Source organism: Saccostrea cucullata, unplaced genomic scaffold (genome assembly GCF_032062105.1).
Source record: "Saccostrea cucullata isolate Sc308-1 unplaced genomic scaffold, CSIRO_AGI_Scuc_v1 ctg79, whole genome shotgun sequence".
NCBI lineage: Eukaryota > Metazoa > Mollusca > Bivalvia > Ostreida > Ostreidae > Saccostrea > Saccostrea cuccullata.
The window spans coordinates 40416-60510 of NW_026935853.1; the positions used below are offsets into that span (position 1 = coordinate 40416).

Below are 20095 nucleotides of genomic sequence, written 5' to 3' on the forward strand. Positions count from 1 at the left end.
CATATAGATATGATCGCCAACTTTCAACTTGTAAAATCAAATTGATTTTTAAAATCAAAATAATCTTTTTAAAAAGTTAATACATACATATATAAATACTCTATATATCAACATTATATAAATTTATAGTCTGCGGTCCTTTAAATAAAGGCGCCAGGGAAAGAAGTGGAAATTCTGGGTTTAAGTGATTATTGATGACAATTTCCCAAAATATTGAGGTAAACCGATTTTGCATAAAAATATTCTATGAAAGTTTTTAATGCATCAAGTCTTGGAAATCAATCTATCAAGTTATATTTGATCAAAATTTTTAATTTAAATTAATCATAAAGTATATCAATTGTAAAATATTTATTCAAATTATGGACGTAATTCAAAATGAAATGTAAAAAAGCATTTAAACTATATAACAACGGAAGACAGTTCATGCATACGGTCAATATAGTCATGAAATACATAACAACAACAATCTTGAAAATATTGCTAAAAACAAGTCTGTATAGATAATCAAATGTGTCAAGCCTCCTGCTTTAAAATATATTCTTTTAATTTACAGCTTTCACTTTTTAGGAGTGTTACTCTAAGCAAGGCAAAGCTAAAGGCTGTAAACACTGTGGTCTGAACTCCCTGCTGTAGTGGGAAACCGCCATGTTTCGTACAACATTGTAGTACAGCTTTGCAAAGTACTTGCATAGACGTTTTCTCTTTGATACGTTACACTGACGAAGCATTTTCCGAAGAAAATTTATATCACATGTCTCTCTTGGTATTCCATAGGTGTAACCCTGTTTTGAAGAAAAGAAATTTGTGAAATTTATGATAATGATTTTGAAAAGTATGTTTCTTGTCATATGCGTGCATATATTTCAGATTTTATACGTAGCACTTACTATGTTTAATATATATTTTACTTCAAGCTCGCTTGTTTAAAATCCCTTTAAAAGTCAAATTTTTTTCCCCTCATATTGAGACGCCGTAAATTGCTGGTTGAAAACTGCAAATTTAATCCTGTTAGATACTTAAAGCCATAAAGCGGTTAGTGATCGTATATATGCAAGGATCCTTATATAACATAAACTAATAGGACCAAAATGTGTGGTTTACAATAAAAGACCAGGATCTGCGTTCCCAGCTCACCACTATCACATTTTGATTCGAAAACCAGTGACGTAAGGACCAACTCCTTACTTTTCTAATCTACAACAAGACATTATAAGCAGGCTTGTTGCGCCATAACATCCATATATTCATGTAAAAATCACATATTTGTAATTGCATTGAATAGAATTTTTAAATATTAATTAATAAACTGAATGAAAAATAATATGAATTAAATTAAATTTATAGACAGGCAAAAGGTCTGCTATTAAAGATACCTATTGCTCTCAACGTAGTGAAAATCCACCTCGACCAAATGCGTGTAACAAGAGCATTGAAGCAGGTATGTTGTACAAAACCTTATTACTTTTATGATAAAATTGAAAAATTCACACGGATAATTTTTTTCTAGTTTGGAGGGGCAAATCAATGTTTAAATCATGTAAATCAAAATATGAAGTTGATCAAATGTAGACATGTCAAAATGTTATCTTGATTAAGAAGAATGATTATTATGTTTTAATTTGAACATTAAATATGCTACACAAGTCATTAAAACAGAAATATAATTGACAAAAAAGCATAACGAGAAGTGATATAATCAAATATTATATTATTTCACTTGAACACGCACGTATTTTTTCCAAAATCAAACATCTCTTATTTTATGTATCAGAAATATCAACAATATCATGAATATACATGTATTTTAATTAGAGTTATTACTATGTGATTCAAATTCTTTTGTTTTGCAATATATGTTTTATATATATATAAATTCTCATTGTTATTATTTTCTCATTGTTTATTTTCCTGGTGTCTTCTTTTGCCACATGTTGTAGAAGCTTCTTTAGACAGGAGAGTCAGCAATTTTTTGTCTTCAATGCAAAAGAGTCAGCAAAGGGAAATAACTCTCGGTCAATTTTCATGAAAAGTGATGATTTCAGCCATTTTCAGGCGATTGAAAAACAAAATTTAACTGATTTACCCACCTCAAATCTTTTTGTATCTTTTAGATCTAAGTTCTATCTAACTGAAAAAATCTTTTGTAAAGGTTGAAATTGCATGCAAAAATTTATATGCATGTGAAGAAAAAGGTACCTTTGTATTCATTTTATGAACAATCTTTGTGTAAATTGATCTGTATTACATAAAAAACCTTGAGTTAAATTGAATAAAATTAATATGCCAAGAAACTTTGATTAATTAGCTATAAAATGAGACCCGTGTTACATTCTCAACTTTTCTACATTAAGGAAGCATGGAATTATTGTGCATGGTGATGGCAATCAGGTCATTTTCGCCATGGCAAAATATTTCAAGGCCGTTGCTATGGAAACCAAGGAAGCACTGTCCAAAATTTACCCACCTATAGTCTTTATATAGGACACTCTTTAATATAATATTGATAAAATAAAATTCCATGATAGTGCGTGGCCAAGCATTTTTGGTCCTTACAGAGAATTGATGTTAAGAGCTTGTACAAAAATCATTAATCCGCCAACATATTTATGCGCCCGGATCGAATGATCCGAGGCGTATATTGTTTTTGTCCTGTCTGTCTGTCTGTCTGTCTGTTTGTCTGCAAACTATAACCTTCGCCATAACTTTTGAACGAAGAAAGGTAGAGACCTAATATTTGGCATGCATACTCCACCATTGAAGCCCTTTCACATGACACCAAGGTCAATGACCTTGTGACCTTGACTGTGTCTTATATGCTAAAAATAGCTTTTTTTGAACCTTCACCATAACTTTTGAACCATGAAAGATAGAGACTTCATATTTGGCATGCATACTTCACTAATCAAGATCTTTCAAATGACACCATGATCAATGACCTTATGACCTTCATCGTGACCTTTATGTTAAAAATATTTTTTTTTAATTTGTTGCCGCCGGGCGCATAGTGTTTCACAAACACATCTTGTTTTCTTTTGGTAAACGCTACACAAACATACTTCATACTAAACTAAGACACAACCGTTTACTTAATTATGATCTATATAAACGCAATATTATCAACAGTTATCTTTGTTCTTGTGGAAAGTATGAAGATGTTTATCATTTTTTTTTGCTTGTACAAAGTATGCCAATGCTAGAAACAATCTTTTTAACCACATGTTCATTTTTGAAGAATTGGCTACAATTGACATTAACCTGTTATTATGGGGTGATAGAGAGATCTGCCTGTATCAACTAATATTAATATTTTTGCTGCTGTCCATTGATTTATTACTGAAACATTTAGATTTAAAATTGATTTGTAAATAACTTGCATCATTTGCAAATATTTTAAATATTATATTTCAATGTATTATTTGTATGACATATTGTTATATTTATGGAGAGGAACTAATAAGTTGTAAGAACTTGTTTCCAATCCATTTGATTCGTTCAATTAAATATGTTCTATCCTCCCCACTTTGTCGAAATTAATTGAAAAACATGTTGCTAATCATATCCGTGACTTCTTATCAGATTTCGATTTACTTTGCAAGTCACAATCAGGTTTCAGGGAATCTCACTCATGCCAAACTGCTCTTACTAAATTAATTGATGAATGGTTACACGCAATGGATACTGGTGAACTTGTCGGCGTAACCTTTCTTGATTTCAGCAAGGCTTTTGATCTTGTGAATCATGATATTTTGATTAAAAAACTACGTTGCTATAATTTTGACCCCAAAGCAATACATTGGTTTGACTCATATTTAAACCGTAGATTTCAGAGTGTTCAACTTGGAAATATAAAATCTGAAAAACAGTTAGTCACAGCGGGAGTGCCACAGGGATCAATTTTAGGCCCAATTCTTTTCTTATTTTACATCAATGATCTCCCATTATTTATAGAGAAATCAAGCATTGACTTATTTGCAGATGACGCCACTCTTCACTTTTCTGACAGTAATGTTTCTTCCATTCAAAATATGTTATCTACGGACATAAGAAATAGAGAAAGGTGGTGTTCTCAGAATCAGATGATTTTGAATACAAGTAAAACAAAATGCATGTTGATAGGCACACATCAGAGACGATCAAAACAGACAAACCAAAATCTAAATTTACAAATTTCAGATCATTTTCTTGAGAGTGTCGAACATGAAAAACTACTTGGAATTCATATAGATGATTGACTTAATTTTAATACACATGTCGATGCTGTTTGTAAATCCGTATCTGCAAAGATATCTGTATTACGAAAAATTAAGAAATATCTTCCATTAAATACAAGAAAGTTATTCTATAATGCTTATATACTGCCATCAATTGAATACTGTTTAACAGTTTGGGGTAATGCATCAGCCTCTAGCCTCGAGAGGATTCATAAGTTACAGAAGCGGACAGCGCGCTGTATCTTAGATGCTGCTTATGACTCTCCATCAAAACCCTTATTTGAAAAACTTGATTGGCTCTCAGTACATGAGCAATTGACTGTAAATAAGTTAGTATTATTGTATAAAACGCTTTACGGTGCATGTCCATATTACCTTTTTGAAATGTTCAATTATCAGTCATCCAATTCATACAATCTAAGATCTGAATCTAATTTTGACCTGTGTGTTCCAAAGCACAAAACCAAAATATTTCAAAATTCTTTTCAATATTCGGGTGCAGTATTGTCTCCATCACTTCAAAGTTTTAAAATCAAGTCAAGGAAATTTATATTAGACCAACGTTCTACTTAAATTCTTATATAATTGTATATCTGTAGATTGTATTATGAATGAAATGATGCATGTATTATTGTATGTTGTGTCATATACATGTATAACATTGTTGAATGTAATATTTATCATTGTGTATTATATATGTTTTTTTTTATAGAGGGCCTCAAGGAAGAATAGTGCTTGCACTAATTGAGTCACCCTCTTTAAATAATAATAATAATTATTATTATTATTATTATTATTATTATTATTAAACAAACAATAAAAAACTAAGTTAAGGCGATAATCCCCTTCTTTTTTACCTTTCAAATTTTTGAAGTAGGTAGATCTTTTTCCAAATCAAAATACCTTCGTTATACAATATGATAACCAAACAAAACTTTCAAATGTATGTATGTATTTCAATACATCTGCACATTTTGAGAATACAAACGAAATATATATATAAAGATACATGTATTAAAAATTCATTATGTAGACTAGATGAAAAATTAGCTGATGTGCCATTTTAGAAAAAAAACATCTTTTGAACCATGAAATTAAGTGGGTATTTAAACAAAATGGTTAAAAATATAGAAAAAGAAAAACACGCTATTATCACTGAAGACTCGATATTCTTTTGCAAATTTGACATGTATCATTGCATAATATAAACATCAATACAATCATCGTAATTTCAAAGCACCAATTATTACGTGCATGGGTATTTATTCCAGCTGTTAAAAACAAACTTGAGTGCACACTACATTCTTTTGCTTGAGCATATTCAGTTAAAAGTAGTTTCTTTAAAAAAATTGTATTTTGCAATTAGGCTTCAAAAATTATTTTTAGGGAAAATAACACACCCACCCCACCACCACCCTCATCCCCGATAACAAAACCCACCAGTACATGTTGATTGATGTTAACAAGTGGGTCAGAGAAAACTTACTGATGCTAAGAAGTTCTTAATCTGGCTAAGGAAAGATAAATCCTGTTTGATAAAACAAAAAGTCGACAGAACATTTCCTTTTTATGGGGCTAATTTGCATTAACATTAAATAAGATTTCTAGTATTTAGCAATGATAAAGCTCAAACCATGACAATCTTCAAATTAAAGTCAAATAAAGAATATATTTTATGATTATTTTTTTTAAAGTGGGTCAAGGTCAACGAGTAGAAATTGTTGGTACGCTAAGAAAGGCGTCATCATCTGAAATATATTTTCTCTGTTGTTAGTTCATAAGAATATTATACGAGGGGTTATCAAAAAGTTCGTAGACTAGCGCTGTAAAATTAAAACCGCTTTAGGCACATCAATGAATTTTAAAATATTTAGTTAGCATCATCTTTTCTATCTAAAGAATAAACCATAAATCATAAATTTTATTTTTTAATAAATTAGTTATGTTTTGGTAAGCAATGGTATGTCCAGGCGGCGCAACCTCGAACACGACGATTTTGCGACCTATGTGTAACTGAGAAAAAACTCTTTTGATATGAACATTTGATATCCAAAAATCCCGTTAATTCAGGTATGTGTCGGGACACATTTTCTCCATAAAATATGAAATTTTCACTTCATTTTGTAAGTTCTATGAAATTTTATCGTAAATTTTACATGGAAAGTCCAAATAAATGAGGCCTTGAAAATGACGTCAAAAGGGGGGAGGGTTTCCTTTTCCAACATTCCATCAAGTTTTGCCCCTGAAAAAAATGGTATATAGACCTAAGAAATGTTTAAACTGGCTACAGAGAAATAACATGCCCCCAGAATACTTGTCTTTTAATGTCAAAATATATTCAGAGAGAAAAGGGATACACAGTTAATGTCGATTTGTAGTCAAGGTGTGAAAATTCAATCGCGTCAAAAAATGACGTTGATCATGTGTTGTAGATATTGAACTCTCAAACGCAAAGTATACTGGCACATTCAAGCGAGGATCTCTCCAAAGGTATAAATCCATTTGGAATATTATATTTATTGAAAGCCGCTAGTCATGACATTGTAGAGTCATATTAACAAGGCGGGTTTAAGTCCTTACTCAGCTCCAGGGAATCTCATCCAAAAAGTGCATGAGGTAGAAGAAGAGGACATTGAAATAAACAATGACGTTGTCGAACGTCATGAAAATAAACGACGACAGCGCCGGGTGATCATATAATGTCGTTTTTATTTTATAATAATTTGACAAATAATGAACGTATCAAGCTAAAATTTTCAACATTTCTTTATTTTTTGTTGTTTTATGTTCCATATAAAATTTGAAAGCAAAGACTACATAGTACTAATTTTATAGCCCCAGTCCACGAACTTTTTGATAACCCCTCGTACATTTATAGTGAGGGAAATATGAAGACTTATTCAGCCAAGAAAATCATATTCCCCGAGAGCTTCGCCCTGTTTATTATTGTTTATTTTACCGAAACAAGCAAAATCTTCGAAATAAACATAAACTTGCAAATTCGGCACCGCTCTCAAATTCACTTTCATTTTTAACGTAAAATTACTAAACCATTTGGTCAACACTTTATCATCAATTTTGTGACGTAAAGCAGGCTATTGTGACGTCTACTTCTCTCGGGAGTTTTCTTTTAATGAACGATAATTATTGCTGGAAAATGCACTAAGTGTTCCGAAGAGGTGGAATATGATGAAAAGCGTGCAGACGGCCGGGAAATATGAAGTTTTACGGCCCGATCACGTGATGATCCAGAACCAATCAGATAACGCGTTATTTAGAATATTTATAATGAGGTATAATAATATTGTCTTTACCATTTTTACCTAATTCTGAACAACATTGCTTATTTAGATAAACGCCTTTGTTCGGGTTTACAGCATTTAGTTTTCATTTGTATATAGCGTTTATCGTATCGTACTTAATATAATTAACTTTTATTCTATAAGAAACATGTAATTTTGACTATCTGCGTTTATATAAACAAAGGCATTTCAATGGATATTGAAACATGCTGCTGACCAAGGTAGCTATAATTGCTATTTCAAGTAGATTAAAGTGGTATAAATTTAATCTAAAGACTTTGCGTTCAATTTTTCATATTCTAATTCATAAACTTGCACAGGTGTGAAATAGGGATTTCACATGATATGTCCGTTAATTATTCATGATATGGAAATAGGTGGGCTCAAAAGTCCATTAAACATTACAAAATCGGAGCAGAGCAAACAAGGATTTCCAAAACATCAGACGTGTGGTGGCCCGCACGGCGCAGTGATTGGAGCGTCTGCACTAGAGTCGCGAAGTAAGGAGTTGATCCTTACGTCGCTGGTTCGAATCCGACTCAGGGACGTGGAGACCGGTCCTTTGGATGAGAGGTACCTTGTCACAGTAGGTGCTGGCACGAAAAAGATCCCTCCCTGCTCAATGGCCCTAAGTGCCGTGTATAGAACAAAATTTGTTGCTCTCCACCGGCAAGTGGTAGCGGCTCCATATGCGGAAAAAATCACGAGATGGACGTAAAATAACAATCAATCGAGGTGTGATCAGGTGCCACAGAGGAGTGAGCATCCACTGCCAACCGATCATGCCCAATGTGTGCCCCTTATACGTTCGGAAAAAATTGGTCGATAATTCAGTGTGTAAATATTGGCCTAACAATCAGTTTGAAAAGTCTGTTAGCATATAACTTAATGATAGATTGTAATTGCTGATACATTTATTGTATCGAACATAGAAATAACAAAATGATGCACTTCATGATTCTAAATGAAGACTTTAAACTAGACTGAGTATATTCCTGCTTCAACAAATAGGCTGTCAAATTCTACCTAGTTTTAGAAATCGCTCTTCCTGTAAGGGAATTTGACGAATGAAAATTTTGTGTTCACATTTATCATAAAGCAAAGTTATTTTTTAACAATTGACATCTTTCGTAAGGAAAATATCCAGATATAAATACATGTAAGATGTAATAGACTCTGTGGTACATTTTATTAAAGCTCTCCCGGAAACATTGTGTCTACTTAAGAGTTATAGAAATAACAAGTGTTAATTGACCAAATTGTGGTCGAGAGATATAATTTGTGTATATGAATATGACCTATATCAAAGAGAAGTATCCAAAACCATTCTTACAATTAATATATCCTTCAAATTTGGAGACTTAATGAATAAAACTACAGTAAATTGCTCCATGATTCACGTGTTTTTTTTATATAACTGATTTTTCTCTTATTTTACAGAACATTGATTCATCCCCATTTGTTTTTACATGTATATTATTTAACGTCCCTCTAGAGAATTTATTAACCATATTGGAAAGCTAACACTTGACGATGGAGAGCTGTAAAGACCTATACTCGGCACTTAGGGCCATTGAGCATTGAGTGGCCTCTTGCCAGCACCTGCTCTACACGGGACCTTGGTTTATACGGTCTTATCCCACAGTGGAATTCGAACCCGCGACGTAAGCAATTAATATCTCGTTTGAAAAATGGTTTTAACCTTTGAAAAACAGCTTTAATGCTTGCAATTCGGGTCAGTTATAGTATGAATTGTATCTTGAATTCCAGTTTTCGCAAAAATAAATCGAAGTACAGTTTCAAACTGTCATCTTAATGGACTTTGCGAGAAGCACTGACTTTTACCGTAGAGGTACAAAATTGACAATAGATACGAAAACTTAACTTTCTTGTGGTCATGGTATGGTGTTTATGGCACTAGCATGCGAAGGGTAAAGTCTTTGTCGGATTCTTCATGGGCAACTTATATATGCTTTATTTCAGTCCATTTTTTCGTTTGATTAAATATTGAACTAAATATTACGAGAGCTTCCGAATATTGTCCAAGTGTAAAAGTAAGTCGTCTACTGTAAAAGACAGCGCTTTTCGCCAAAGTCCAATAGAAAGTTAAAAGAAATGATTGATAGATGTTACGAAGAACTGTTACATATTCAATCCAAAAATAAGATCTTTGCATACTAATTGCACTATATGAAAATGGCAAAATTAAGTAATGTTGATGGAAGTTTTGTTCGTGTAACCACTTGAGAAAAGGCGGCGAATAAAGGTCAAATACTGGTAAAACAGGAAATAATAAATCAATTATGATTTTATATGTTGTAAGCGATATTGAGTAACAAAACTGAATGAACAATGTGGACCTCACTACTTTTCATATTTGTTGTATTTTTCGGAGTATTAAATTGAAAAGCTTATCTCACTCCCTCAGCAGCTTAATACGTTTTGTTAATTCTAATTTCTATCACTAGAAATAAACCCTCCCCCATAATTGCGATTCGTCACCTTTAAGATAGATTCATTGCATCTTCTAGTTTGCACAGAAATGAATCGAAGTATACAACATTAAACATTAAACATCCGTCTTATTAGAAAATGAAAAGAAAATAATTAATAGAGGTTATGGAGAACTGTTGCATATTGAACCAAAAATAAGCAAACTAGTAGAACTATATTTTAATAGGTTAAATATAGAATATTGATAGAAAATAAAAGTATTGAAGGTCGATGAAACCACGTGAGAAACAGGCGGCAAATAAGTTAAATACTGGCACAGAAGGAAACAATAATTATGATTGCATGTGATGTGGAGTAACAAACTGAATGAACAATGTGGACTTCTCTACTTTCTATTTTTGTTGTATTTTTCGGGGTAAGTAAAGTAATGAAATGTAAACAGTCCATATCATAACTTTCTTTGAATGAGTGAATATCTTTATAGTGTCACATACAAAGTTTGTTTTTTAGTAAAATTGTACTGTAATTTTTTTAAGCTATATTAGCTAGTATCAGGGCTTATAAAATACATGTTACTCATTTCTCATTCATTCCTTATTTCTTTTTCATTACTTCAATATAATAAACAGATTAAAAAATGAATACGTGTCACTGAAAGTAACAGACCTTATTCTACATTTTCAACATATAACCGATTTTTCTAACTTATTGTATAGGTACTGAGGTTTGGAGGACCCAAGTCTTTCAACAATATATTTTTGACTTTGAGTAAATTGTAGAAGCGATTGTAACCTTCTAAGTAGATGATTGATTAATCTGTTTAAAAAAATTACAATGTACAAGGGTTGTCCAAAAAGTTCGTGGACAATGACGTTTTTGATAGAATGAATGGTTCTATATGCATCTATTTTATATAAAAATATTTCTTATAAAAAATCAAGTCAGAATGATTAATTTTTTATTGATGGAACGTAATATTTGTGTAAATATCGGGGTCTTTAAATATCGCAGATAGTGCGCACAGACCAGTCTGACGTTAAGCTAATTTCATTATAACGTCTGTGGCAACGCACTTTGAAAAAATTACGCACTTTGAAAAAAAAATCATATTTTAGTCATGGAAAGATTTTATTTGTTATTTATCTTTCAAAAACTAAGCCTAGCCCTAACCTCAAAAATGAATTGATTTACTCCCGTGAAAAAGAGGAGAAGACGGTTATAAGATCCCTCAGTCCAAATCTTTATCTTTCCAAAACAAACGGGGGAGGGGAGCAATAAACCTAAAAAGAGTACGCTGCATTTTCAATGCTTATACGATGTATATATCTTTCCAAAATAAGTGGGGGGCTTAGCCCCCATCCCCTCTACTGGCCCTTCGCCCAGCCTCGATGTCTATGCTATACTCAAAGCATTCATATAATTATGTATTTACCTAACTGGTATGACGTTGAAAACTTTCAATAATAAATGAGTTAATTAAAACAGATAAAAACTAGAAATTTTTAAGTCTATAGTAAAACGTATGAGAGAAAGAATTTTCATAGTTTTGAACAAACAAATTTTATTATGATAAATGCTAAGATGCTTGAAGCTGTCCTCTGTTAGTGCCCCCTATACACCTTTTCATCTACTTATCAAAGACAAGAATTAATAAAAAAAAAAAAAAAGAAGAAGAAGAAACGAATTAATGAACTTAAACAATCGTCAGTCTTTTTTTCAAGACCCTTTAATTTTCTCTTTTATTTTATCAAAACCTTAAATATCTAAAACGTCAATATCTCAGCTCTTACAGTGACTTTATCATAAAAAAGTTATCAAACCAGGATCTGTTATTTATCATACCGATTATTTGAAGGAATATTGATCAATTTTACATTTTTTTTCAAAGTGCGTTTATATGGTCGATATTAACGCACTTTGAAAAAAAAAATATTTTTTTTCAAAGTGTGTTAGCTTGGTCCCAAATTTTAACGCACTTTGAAAAAAATTTTTAAAGTGCGTAATTTTTCAAAGTGCGTTGTAACAAACGTCAAACATTTGGATTTTAGCTTAACACATGTTAATGGACACACACTACATTTCTTTTTTAAGGCGCAACGCACTTTCAAGTGCTATCAATAATCTTTAAGTATAGATTATTATTTATTTAATTTTTAAAATTCAAAACAATGCATAAAACTTTACGAGCGTCATCTAAATAAGCAGTTTGTATACACAAGCTGCACAGCCCAGTCCGACGCTGCGCTAGATTTATAACAACGTTATGAATAGAAATCTCCAATTTCAGTGAATTACAAGTGTTTTTAAATTCTAGTACACCGGTGAAAAAATCATATTTACCAATCTCATATCGACACACTTTATTTATTTCAATAATTTTGAGTTGTTTAAACAAATATGTTGTCTCTTACGCCGTGTCAACCGTATTAAAACTTTTTTTTTTGATCGGACGCTGCCCCGTGCGGACGGTCGACTCGCTTTTTTGTCGAGTTTTGACACATATTTGTTAGGGTTTTTGTTTATTAGGTCACCTAAGTAAACGCAGGTGACCTATTGCTATCCGTTTTCGTCCGTCGTCGTGCGTCGTGCGTTGTGCGTTGTGCGTAGTGCGTTGTTCGTTAACATTTGAACATTTTCTTCTCTGCAACCACTGAACCAATTTCAACCAAATTTGGCACAAAGCATCTATGGGTGAAGGGGAACAGAAATTGTAAATTTCATGATCCCTGCCCCCTGGGGCCTGAGGGGTGGGGCCAAAACCACTAAAATCTTTAAAAATCTTCTTTACTTCTGTGCATCAAGCAGTCAAACTGTTTGCATGATTGTAATCAGCATTGAGTCCTTTATCAAAATTGTGAAATTCATGGCCCTGGGGTCAGGGGTTCTAGTACTAGGGCTGGACTAAAAAAGTATATAGTGAAAATGCATTATTTCTTTGAAAATCTTCTTCTCTGCTCCTGGGCATGAAAAAACCAACTAAGTACATAGTTATGATGAGCAAAAGTGCCTCTACCAAAATTGTGAATTTTATGGCCCTAGGGTCAGGGGTTCTGGTGTTAGGGCGGGGCTCTATTGATTATATAGTGAAAATACATGAATTCTTTGAAAATCTTCTTCTCTTTTCCAAGGTATTAAATAAACTTACTAAGTGCATAGTTATGATAAGCAAGAGTGCCTCTACCAAAATTGTGAATTTTATGGCCCCAAGGTCAGGGGTTCTGGTGTTAGGGCAGGGCTCTATTGATTATATAGTAAAAATACATGAATTCTTTGGAAATCTTCTTCTCTGCTCCTGGGTATTAAATAAACTAACTAAATGCAAAGTTATGATGAACAAGAGTGCCTCTACCAAAATTGTGAATTTTATGGCCCCCAGGGTCAGGGGTTCTGGTGTTAGGACAGGGCTCCATTGATTATATAGTGAAAATACATGAATTCTTTGATAATCTTCTTCTCTGCTCCTAGGTATTAAATAAACTTACTAAGTGCATAGTTATGATGAACAAGAGTGCATCTACCAAAATTATGAATTTTATGGCCCCAGGGTCAGGGGTTCTGGTGTTAGGGCAGGGCTCTTTTGATTATATAGTGAAAATACATGAAATCTTTGAAAAATTTCTTCTTTGCTCCTAAGTATTAAGCAGATGAACTACCTATATAGTTATGATGAGCAAGAATGCCTCTTTAAAAATTATAAATTTTATGGCCCCAGGGTCAGAGATTCTGGTGTTAGGACGGGGCTCTATTGATTATATAGTGCAAATACATTAAATTTTTGAAAATTTTCTTCTTTGCTCCTGGGTATTAAGCAGATGAACTACCTATATAGTTATGATAATCTTCCAGAATTGTGAATTTCAAGGCCCCAGGGTCAGGGGTTCCATAGAGGGGGGTGTATGTATATACTGAAAATATAATATATAATGAATTGTTTGAAACCTGCTCCTTGGTATTAATCAAATATTTTTGAAAAGCAAGAATGCCTGTACAAAAATTGTACAATGTGTGGATCTAGGCCTAAGGGTCAGGGGTTCATGTGTGGTAGGGACACTACTGATTATTGCTGAATATTACTGATTAGTTGAAATGCATATTTTGTTCCCCTACCCTGCCTATGGGTATGAAGTAACCAAACTAAGCAACTGTTAAGTGTATAGTTATGATGACAAATGGACCGCCAGCTCTTTCAAAATTGTGAATGCCATAGCATCTGGCTTAAAATATTAATCAAATTCAATCACTGGAAAGTTGTTGCATAATGCTCAGGTGACCTATAAGGCCCATGGGCCTCTTGTTATTTGTACTGTCTATATAGTAAGCGTTACTTAAGATATCACAAAATGATTATAGCCTCTTTATTTGTGTAACATAAAAATTTTATCACGTTTTGACTTGTTTTATATAGAAAATAATCATTTTAATCCGAACACTTTATATCAGCGTTTATGTCATTTAAACCTTGGTCCGTGCGCATTATCTGCGATCTTTAAAGACCCCGATTTGTACAAAAATATTACGTTCCATCAACAAAAAATAAATCATTCTGACTTGATTTTTCATAAGAAATTTTTTGATATACAACAGATTTATATAGAACCATTTAATTTTGAAAAACGTCATTGACCACGAACTTTTTGGACAACCGTCGTATCCTCATTTTTTAAACAGTCATTTACCAATCAATTTTTATACAAAGCAAATTAAGCGTGTAAACATAGACCAGCTGATAAAATATTTTATTGCAGCTCGGAGGACCGGGCTGCTCCATACATATAATTTTAAGTGTTGGTGTATGGGGATTGGGATGGGGGTAATTATTCAAAATTAAAGGTTTTCTAAGCATTGAAAAAATTGTTAATCAGAATGTTCTTTACCTTCATAAATCATGAGATACATGATGTGTTTACTTCCATAAAGTGAATCTGTAAAAATATATGTTTTTCATATTTAATATATAAAGTTGTTTATCATTAACTATCGAAAAAACGACAGCTAGGTCCCTTTTTTTAGAACATCAAATTTTACTTTTCGCATAAAAACGTACTCTGCACAAGTCGTGTTTTATATTCTAAAATTGAAAAGTAAATCCTTTTTTAATATAGGTGATGCATGTGTCTAACTTCAATTTATATTTTATGCATGGTATGTTTTTTTTTTTGTTTGACATTTTAATATCCCACTATAAGTTTTCCAGATATTCGCGACTATCGTCTCCATCAATTAGAAGCATGCTTTTCACACATATCGAAGCGGTTTGATGATCAAGAGTCATTTCCATTGTTTTACTTTATATACTGTAGATTGGCAAATAATCACGATGGTTTTAATTTCACTATGTTCGCGATTCGTCATTTTTCCGCGAAATTAAACCCACCGTGAATGCTGTCATTGGTTTAAAAAAATGTTTAAATGCATATAGGAAATTAAAATGAAGTTCTTTCAGCGTGAAATTAAAACCATTAAACCGATTGGTACATTTTAAGATATCGTAAAATTTTACCACCGTGGAATTAAAACGATATACAGTATTTCCCTGGCGACAATTGATGGTTACATCAATGTTTTCTTGTTCACTGTTTTATAACTCTGCTGCAAAATATACAAAAATTATTAAAGATAAAAAATATCAAATAGTGATAGATTTCAAAACAATGCATATCTTTGAACAGGGCATTAAGTCTTTAGGAAGACAGAGACATTCAAAGTCAAATTTATTGTAAAACAAAGGCCTTACAATTTGTACATATACAAAGCAAGTGAGAAAAATACGATCCCGTGATTTTTTTGGGATATTCTGTTGAATAAGGTCATTGACGCCCCTATAATTTAAAAATTCTAACTTTAAACAAAATCGTTGTGAACCCTATGTCATAAGCTAATTTGTCAACAGTCTGCCTTACTTTTAAAGTGGTCGTACTTAGAGCAATGCTTTGAAACATATAGAGAGAACGAACAGTATTCAAGATCAAAAGTCCATAGACAATACAAAAAAGGAGCAGAGCAAACAAGGACCTCCAAAACAACAGAGGTGAGATCAGGTGCCTTGGAGGAGTTAACATCCCCTGCAGACCCAAGACCCTTGCCGTGTGCTCCTTGTCACGATCGGGAAAAAAATCGATCGTCAATTCAGTGTATAAATAATGGACTAACAATATGTATGAAAAACGTCAGACAGCATTTGACCCAATGATAAATTGTATTTGCTGACAAGGTCATTTCATCGACCACAGAACTTTCGAAATGATGTCTTTAAACAAGAAAGCTAAAATTTTTGTTTCATCAACTTGTTGACAATAATTTATCCTGTTTTAGAATTTGTTCAGACATAAAGCATGCTCTTGCGTATTGAATCAACTGAGATAAATAAACTCTGTATGCAGGTGATGAAGGTATATTGCTGCATAAGTAAGGGAAGTTGACGATAGAAAAATTCAAGTCATTACGTTTATCATGGAGCATGTTGTTAGATTACCATTTACGTCTTTTTCAAGTAAAATATCCAAATATGAAACAGATGTATCAGACTCTGTGAAATCTTTTATTCGAGTTTATTATCGAGTTATCGATTTTAAACAATAAACAAAATCAACCATAGACTTCAACATAAGAATTTCAAGAATAAGAAACAAACTATGTATTATATGGAATGAATTGGAGAAGCGTTAGGCCAATATCTTAATTTTTATGTTCCTACAGGTAGTAACAAAAAAGTATGCTTCTACCTCCTTACCCCCGCCAATCGTGCTGAGCACTTGTTCCAGTAACAGTGATTGCCGGTTTTCGAACTCTGTATGCAATATTTACACAAGAGTTTGTCACTGCAATTCATTCTTTATTCTCGTCAGTGAAACATCATGCCAGTCAGGTAAGATATCGAATTTCTACAATGTATATAAACGACAGGGATACTTATCCAAACAACTTAGTTCCGAACGAACGTGCTGGGATAAATAAATCTTTAAAAAAAACTTCTAATAATAACCTAACAAAGTATAATCTAAAATGATCTCAAATTCCTATCATGCAAAGGTTAAAAATGTAACAAATTTGACTTTTAAAACTTATTTGGTTATAGTGCCAAGGATAAGCACATACATGTACCATTTCATAGTGTAAGTCAATTTTCCACTAGGCAAACAGAGTTTTGACGCTGTTACGGAGTTAAAAAGAAAAATCTAGATAAGAATATCTGGTTGTGGAAATAAATTATTGTAAAAGACATTGGTAATCAACAGTTTGCCAGTTTGTTTCCTCTGAAATTATAAATGAATGCAATTCTGGGTAAGGGGTACTCCAAATAATCGGAGCTGGAGTCCCTGTGTTAATTTTATGTTATGGGGTAAAACATTTTCTGTGTGTATAACTTATAAGTTGGGTATTTACAAAAATACCAATTCTCTGAATATGAACCAATGAGAGTTAAAAAATTCTATAGAGTATGCATCTTTAATTAATAAAAGATAGGAAATTATTTAAAATGTCTACATGCGGCGGAAGCAAATTGAAAGTGGTAAATTAGGGGGTTAACCGACCAAAACGTTTTGGACTAAGACCCAATTTTCAATGCTTTTATTGTATATCTTCCGTAGCCTATGAGTTTTGTTTATATTTTTGTGTTTCACTTTTTCTATTTTTCAATCTTTACTGTGTTCTGGATAAAATATTTCAACCAGATAAATGTAAAGAAAAATATTAATTTTTTTCCAGTTTATGATTTTAGGGCGAACATGAATGTTGAAAACGTGACAGAAACTTCCATGGTGGTAGCATGGAATACTACATACTACCCTGGTGTTGAAGTGTATTTTACTATTACATTTAACAACACAATGATCAGTAACGCTACTAGTCCTCACTTGATCGGGAACCTGAGAGATGGGGAGGTGCATTCTATTCTAATCCAGTCCCACGTCACGGGGAGAGACACGAGAAAGGAATCTGTAGACTCAGTTTTACAATATGTTAGAACAGGTAAAGTTACCCTCCATAATTGAAAAAAATTGAAAAGATTTATATTTAAATTTTCTCTTTTACAAACTCATTTTCAGCATTTAGCCTGTATGATAATTACATTCAAATTTTCTAACAGCTCCAAGGCAACCAACCACTGTTGTCGATCCGCCTTATAATGCACCGAATGTAACAATTAGATGGGAACCAAGAAATCCATATTTCAGAGTGTTTTACATATATTTTACGGGTCCTGGTGTTAACACTGTTGCCTCCACAAGTGATACAAGCATAACATTCACTGATCTGAAGCATGGAGCAAAATACTCTTTCACAATTGTTCAAGAATCAGAAGAGCCATATAGAAGAAACAGCTCTGATTTAACAAAAGAATTTCGCACAGAGCCTTCGGGTATTTCACTTTTCCCCTGAACATTTAAAATGAATATTAAATACTTGTAGATTTATACTTGTCTGCTTTCAGAAAACAACGATTTCATATATACTTATTGCATTAAAATAAATGTATTTATAATTGTTTTAGTCCCACATCCACCTATATATGTCGGGGCCACTGCTGGACAACGGAATATAACAGTAAATATAACTGACACTGATATGCCTAATGGAGATATCATCCAGTATATTTTTCAGCTTACTTACAAAGTGTACAGAGACGAGCCAGATCGTCACGGCGTGATCATTCTAGCAAAGAAAGACTCAGGCATATATATGCTGGAATTACAAAGACATGGGCATATATTTCCAGGTGAGAAACCATAGATTTACTCAATAAGCATCAGTTTAGAAATTTCTAACGACAAAATGATAAAGAAGTCAAGAGCTTTTTGACTTTGACTATAAGTTACCGTAAATGCATCATACATACTGTATATAAGGTAGAAAAAAAATGTTCTGTAGCAAATTGAACTTAGAGTCAAATATAAGAATTCGCCATCAAAAGTCAAGTAAAGCCCATTCAAAATAATCTTTTAATGTTTTTTTTAAAGTAGGTCAAACTCCAAGGTCAAAGGGTAAAAAATTACAAGGAAAGCGGGGGACAAAAATAGTTATACAATAGCGTATGATGAAACTTCGCAATTGAAATATAATGTCATACTTAAATCCTTAATAGTAAAGTAACAGATACTTAAATATGAAAGTTACATAGTACTAAAAGATGCATCCAATATACGGCTTAGTTTGAACGGTTACTGATACTGAAGGTAAAAAAATATATATATTGCACACTATCAATTAAACTAATGAAATAAATGATAAAATATTTAAGAATACTTTAGATAAAATGAAAACTTAAATTATACAGAAACGAATACATACATAAGAGATAAATTATTAAAGTAAATTTATTTTTCCACACATACAAATATTAACTACAGTGTAGTAACTGCTGTATAGGGAAAGCGGGTTTTCTGTGATAAAGGATACTGTGAACTCACTAATTTTCGTGGGGGGGGGGGGGGGGGGGGTTAATTTTCGTTGTTCTTGAGGTATGGAGAAAACCACGAATTTATAACCACCACAAAATGTAAAATTTTATAAACATTACCACTAAAAAAACATTTGCAGCCACGTAATCAAATCCCCACAAACCAATAAATTTTCCTCAAACCTTGAAAAGTCTGTCGGATGGGACGTTAAATGGTGCCCCGTGTCAAGGAAAACAACCCACGTAAAAGATCGTCTCTCTGGAGTTCGAAAAAAGAGTAGGCTCACTGGGGGCCGCCAGAGAAACCAAAAACTTTCAAAATCCGATTTAAACTAATGGTCCGCCGAAACATGGCTGAAAAATTGCCGACTCGGCGTTAAACAATATTCAATCAATCAATCAATCAAACCTTGAAAATTTGTTTTACAGTATTCTAAAAGTGATGTAAATCAGATGTGAATTCTCAAAATCTCAAGAGGTTTTAGAAGATTAAATAAAATTATTTATGAATTCCGGTATTTTACATTTTTTCTTTAGCTATAATTAAAACATACGACTTTTCTGTAATTTATGCCTCAGGGTGATCAGGCTTTTTGATATCATAGACAAATGCTTCTTCGTTATCTCCATATGTTTCATGCAATAAATGGAAATCGAAAACTTTCATATCCAATGATCCGTGATCAAGAAAATTACCGTTTTATGCCAAAAGTACTGTGAAGTTG

The 20095-nt window shown here is 32.6% G+C and overlaps 2 protein-coding genes across 5 annotated transcripts in view; both read left to right on the forward strand.

Moving 5' to 3' along the window:
* The window catches only part of LOC134243950 (receptor-type tyrosine-protein phosphatase F-like), a 72887-nt gene that overhangs the window by 22096 nt on the left and 30696 nt on the right, over positions 1 to 20095 (forward strand). The gene's annotated exons all lie outside the window — the stretch shown is intronic.
* LOC134243923 (uncharacterized) lies at positions 17698 to 18703 on the forward strand. Its single transcript, XM_062726161.1, has 3 exons — positions 17698 to 17941; positions 18060 to 18332; positions 18465 to 18703. Exons 1-3 carry the CDS (start codon positions 17698 to 17700, stop codon positions 18701 to 18703), a joined length of 756 nt encoding a protein of 251 aa, XP_062582145.1.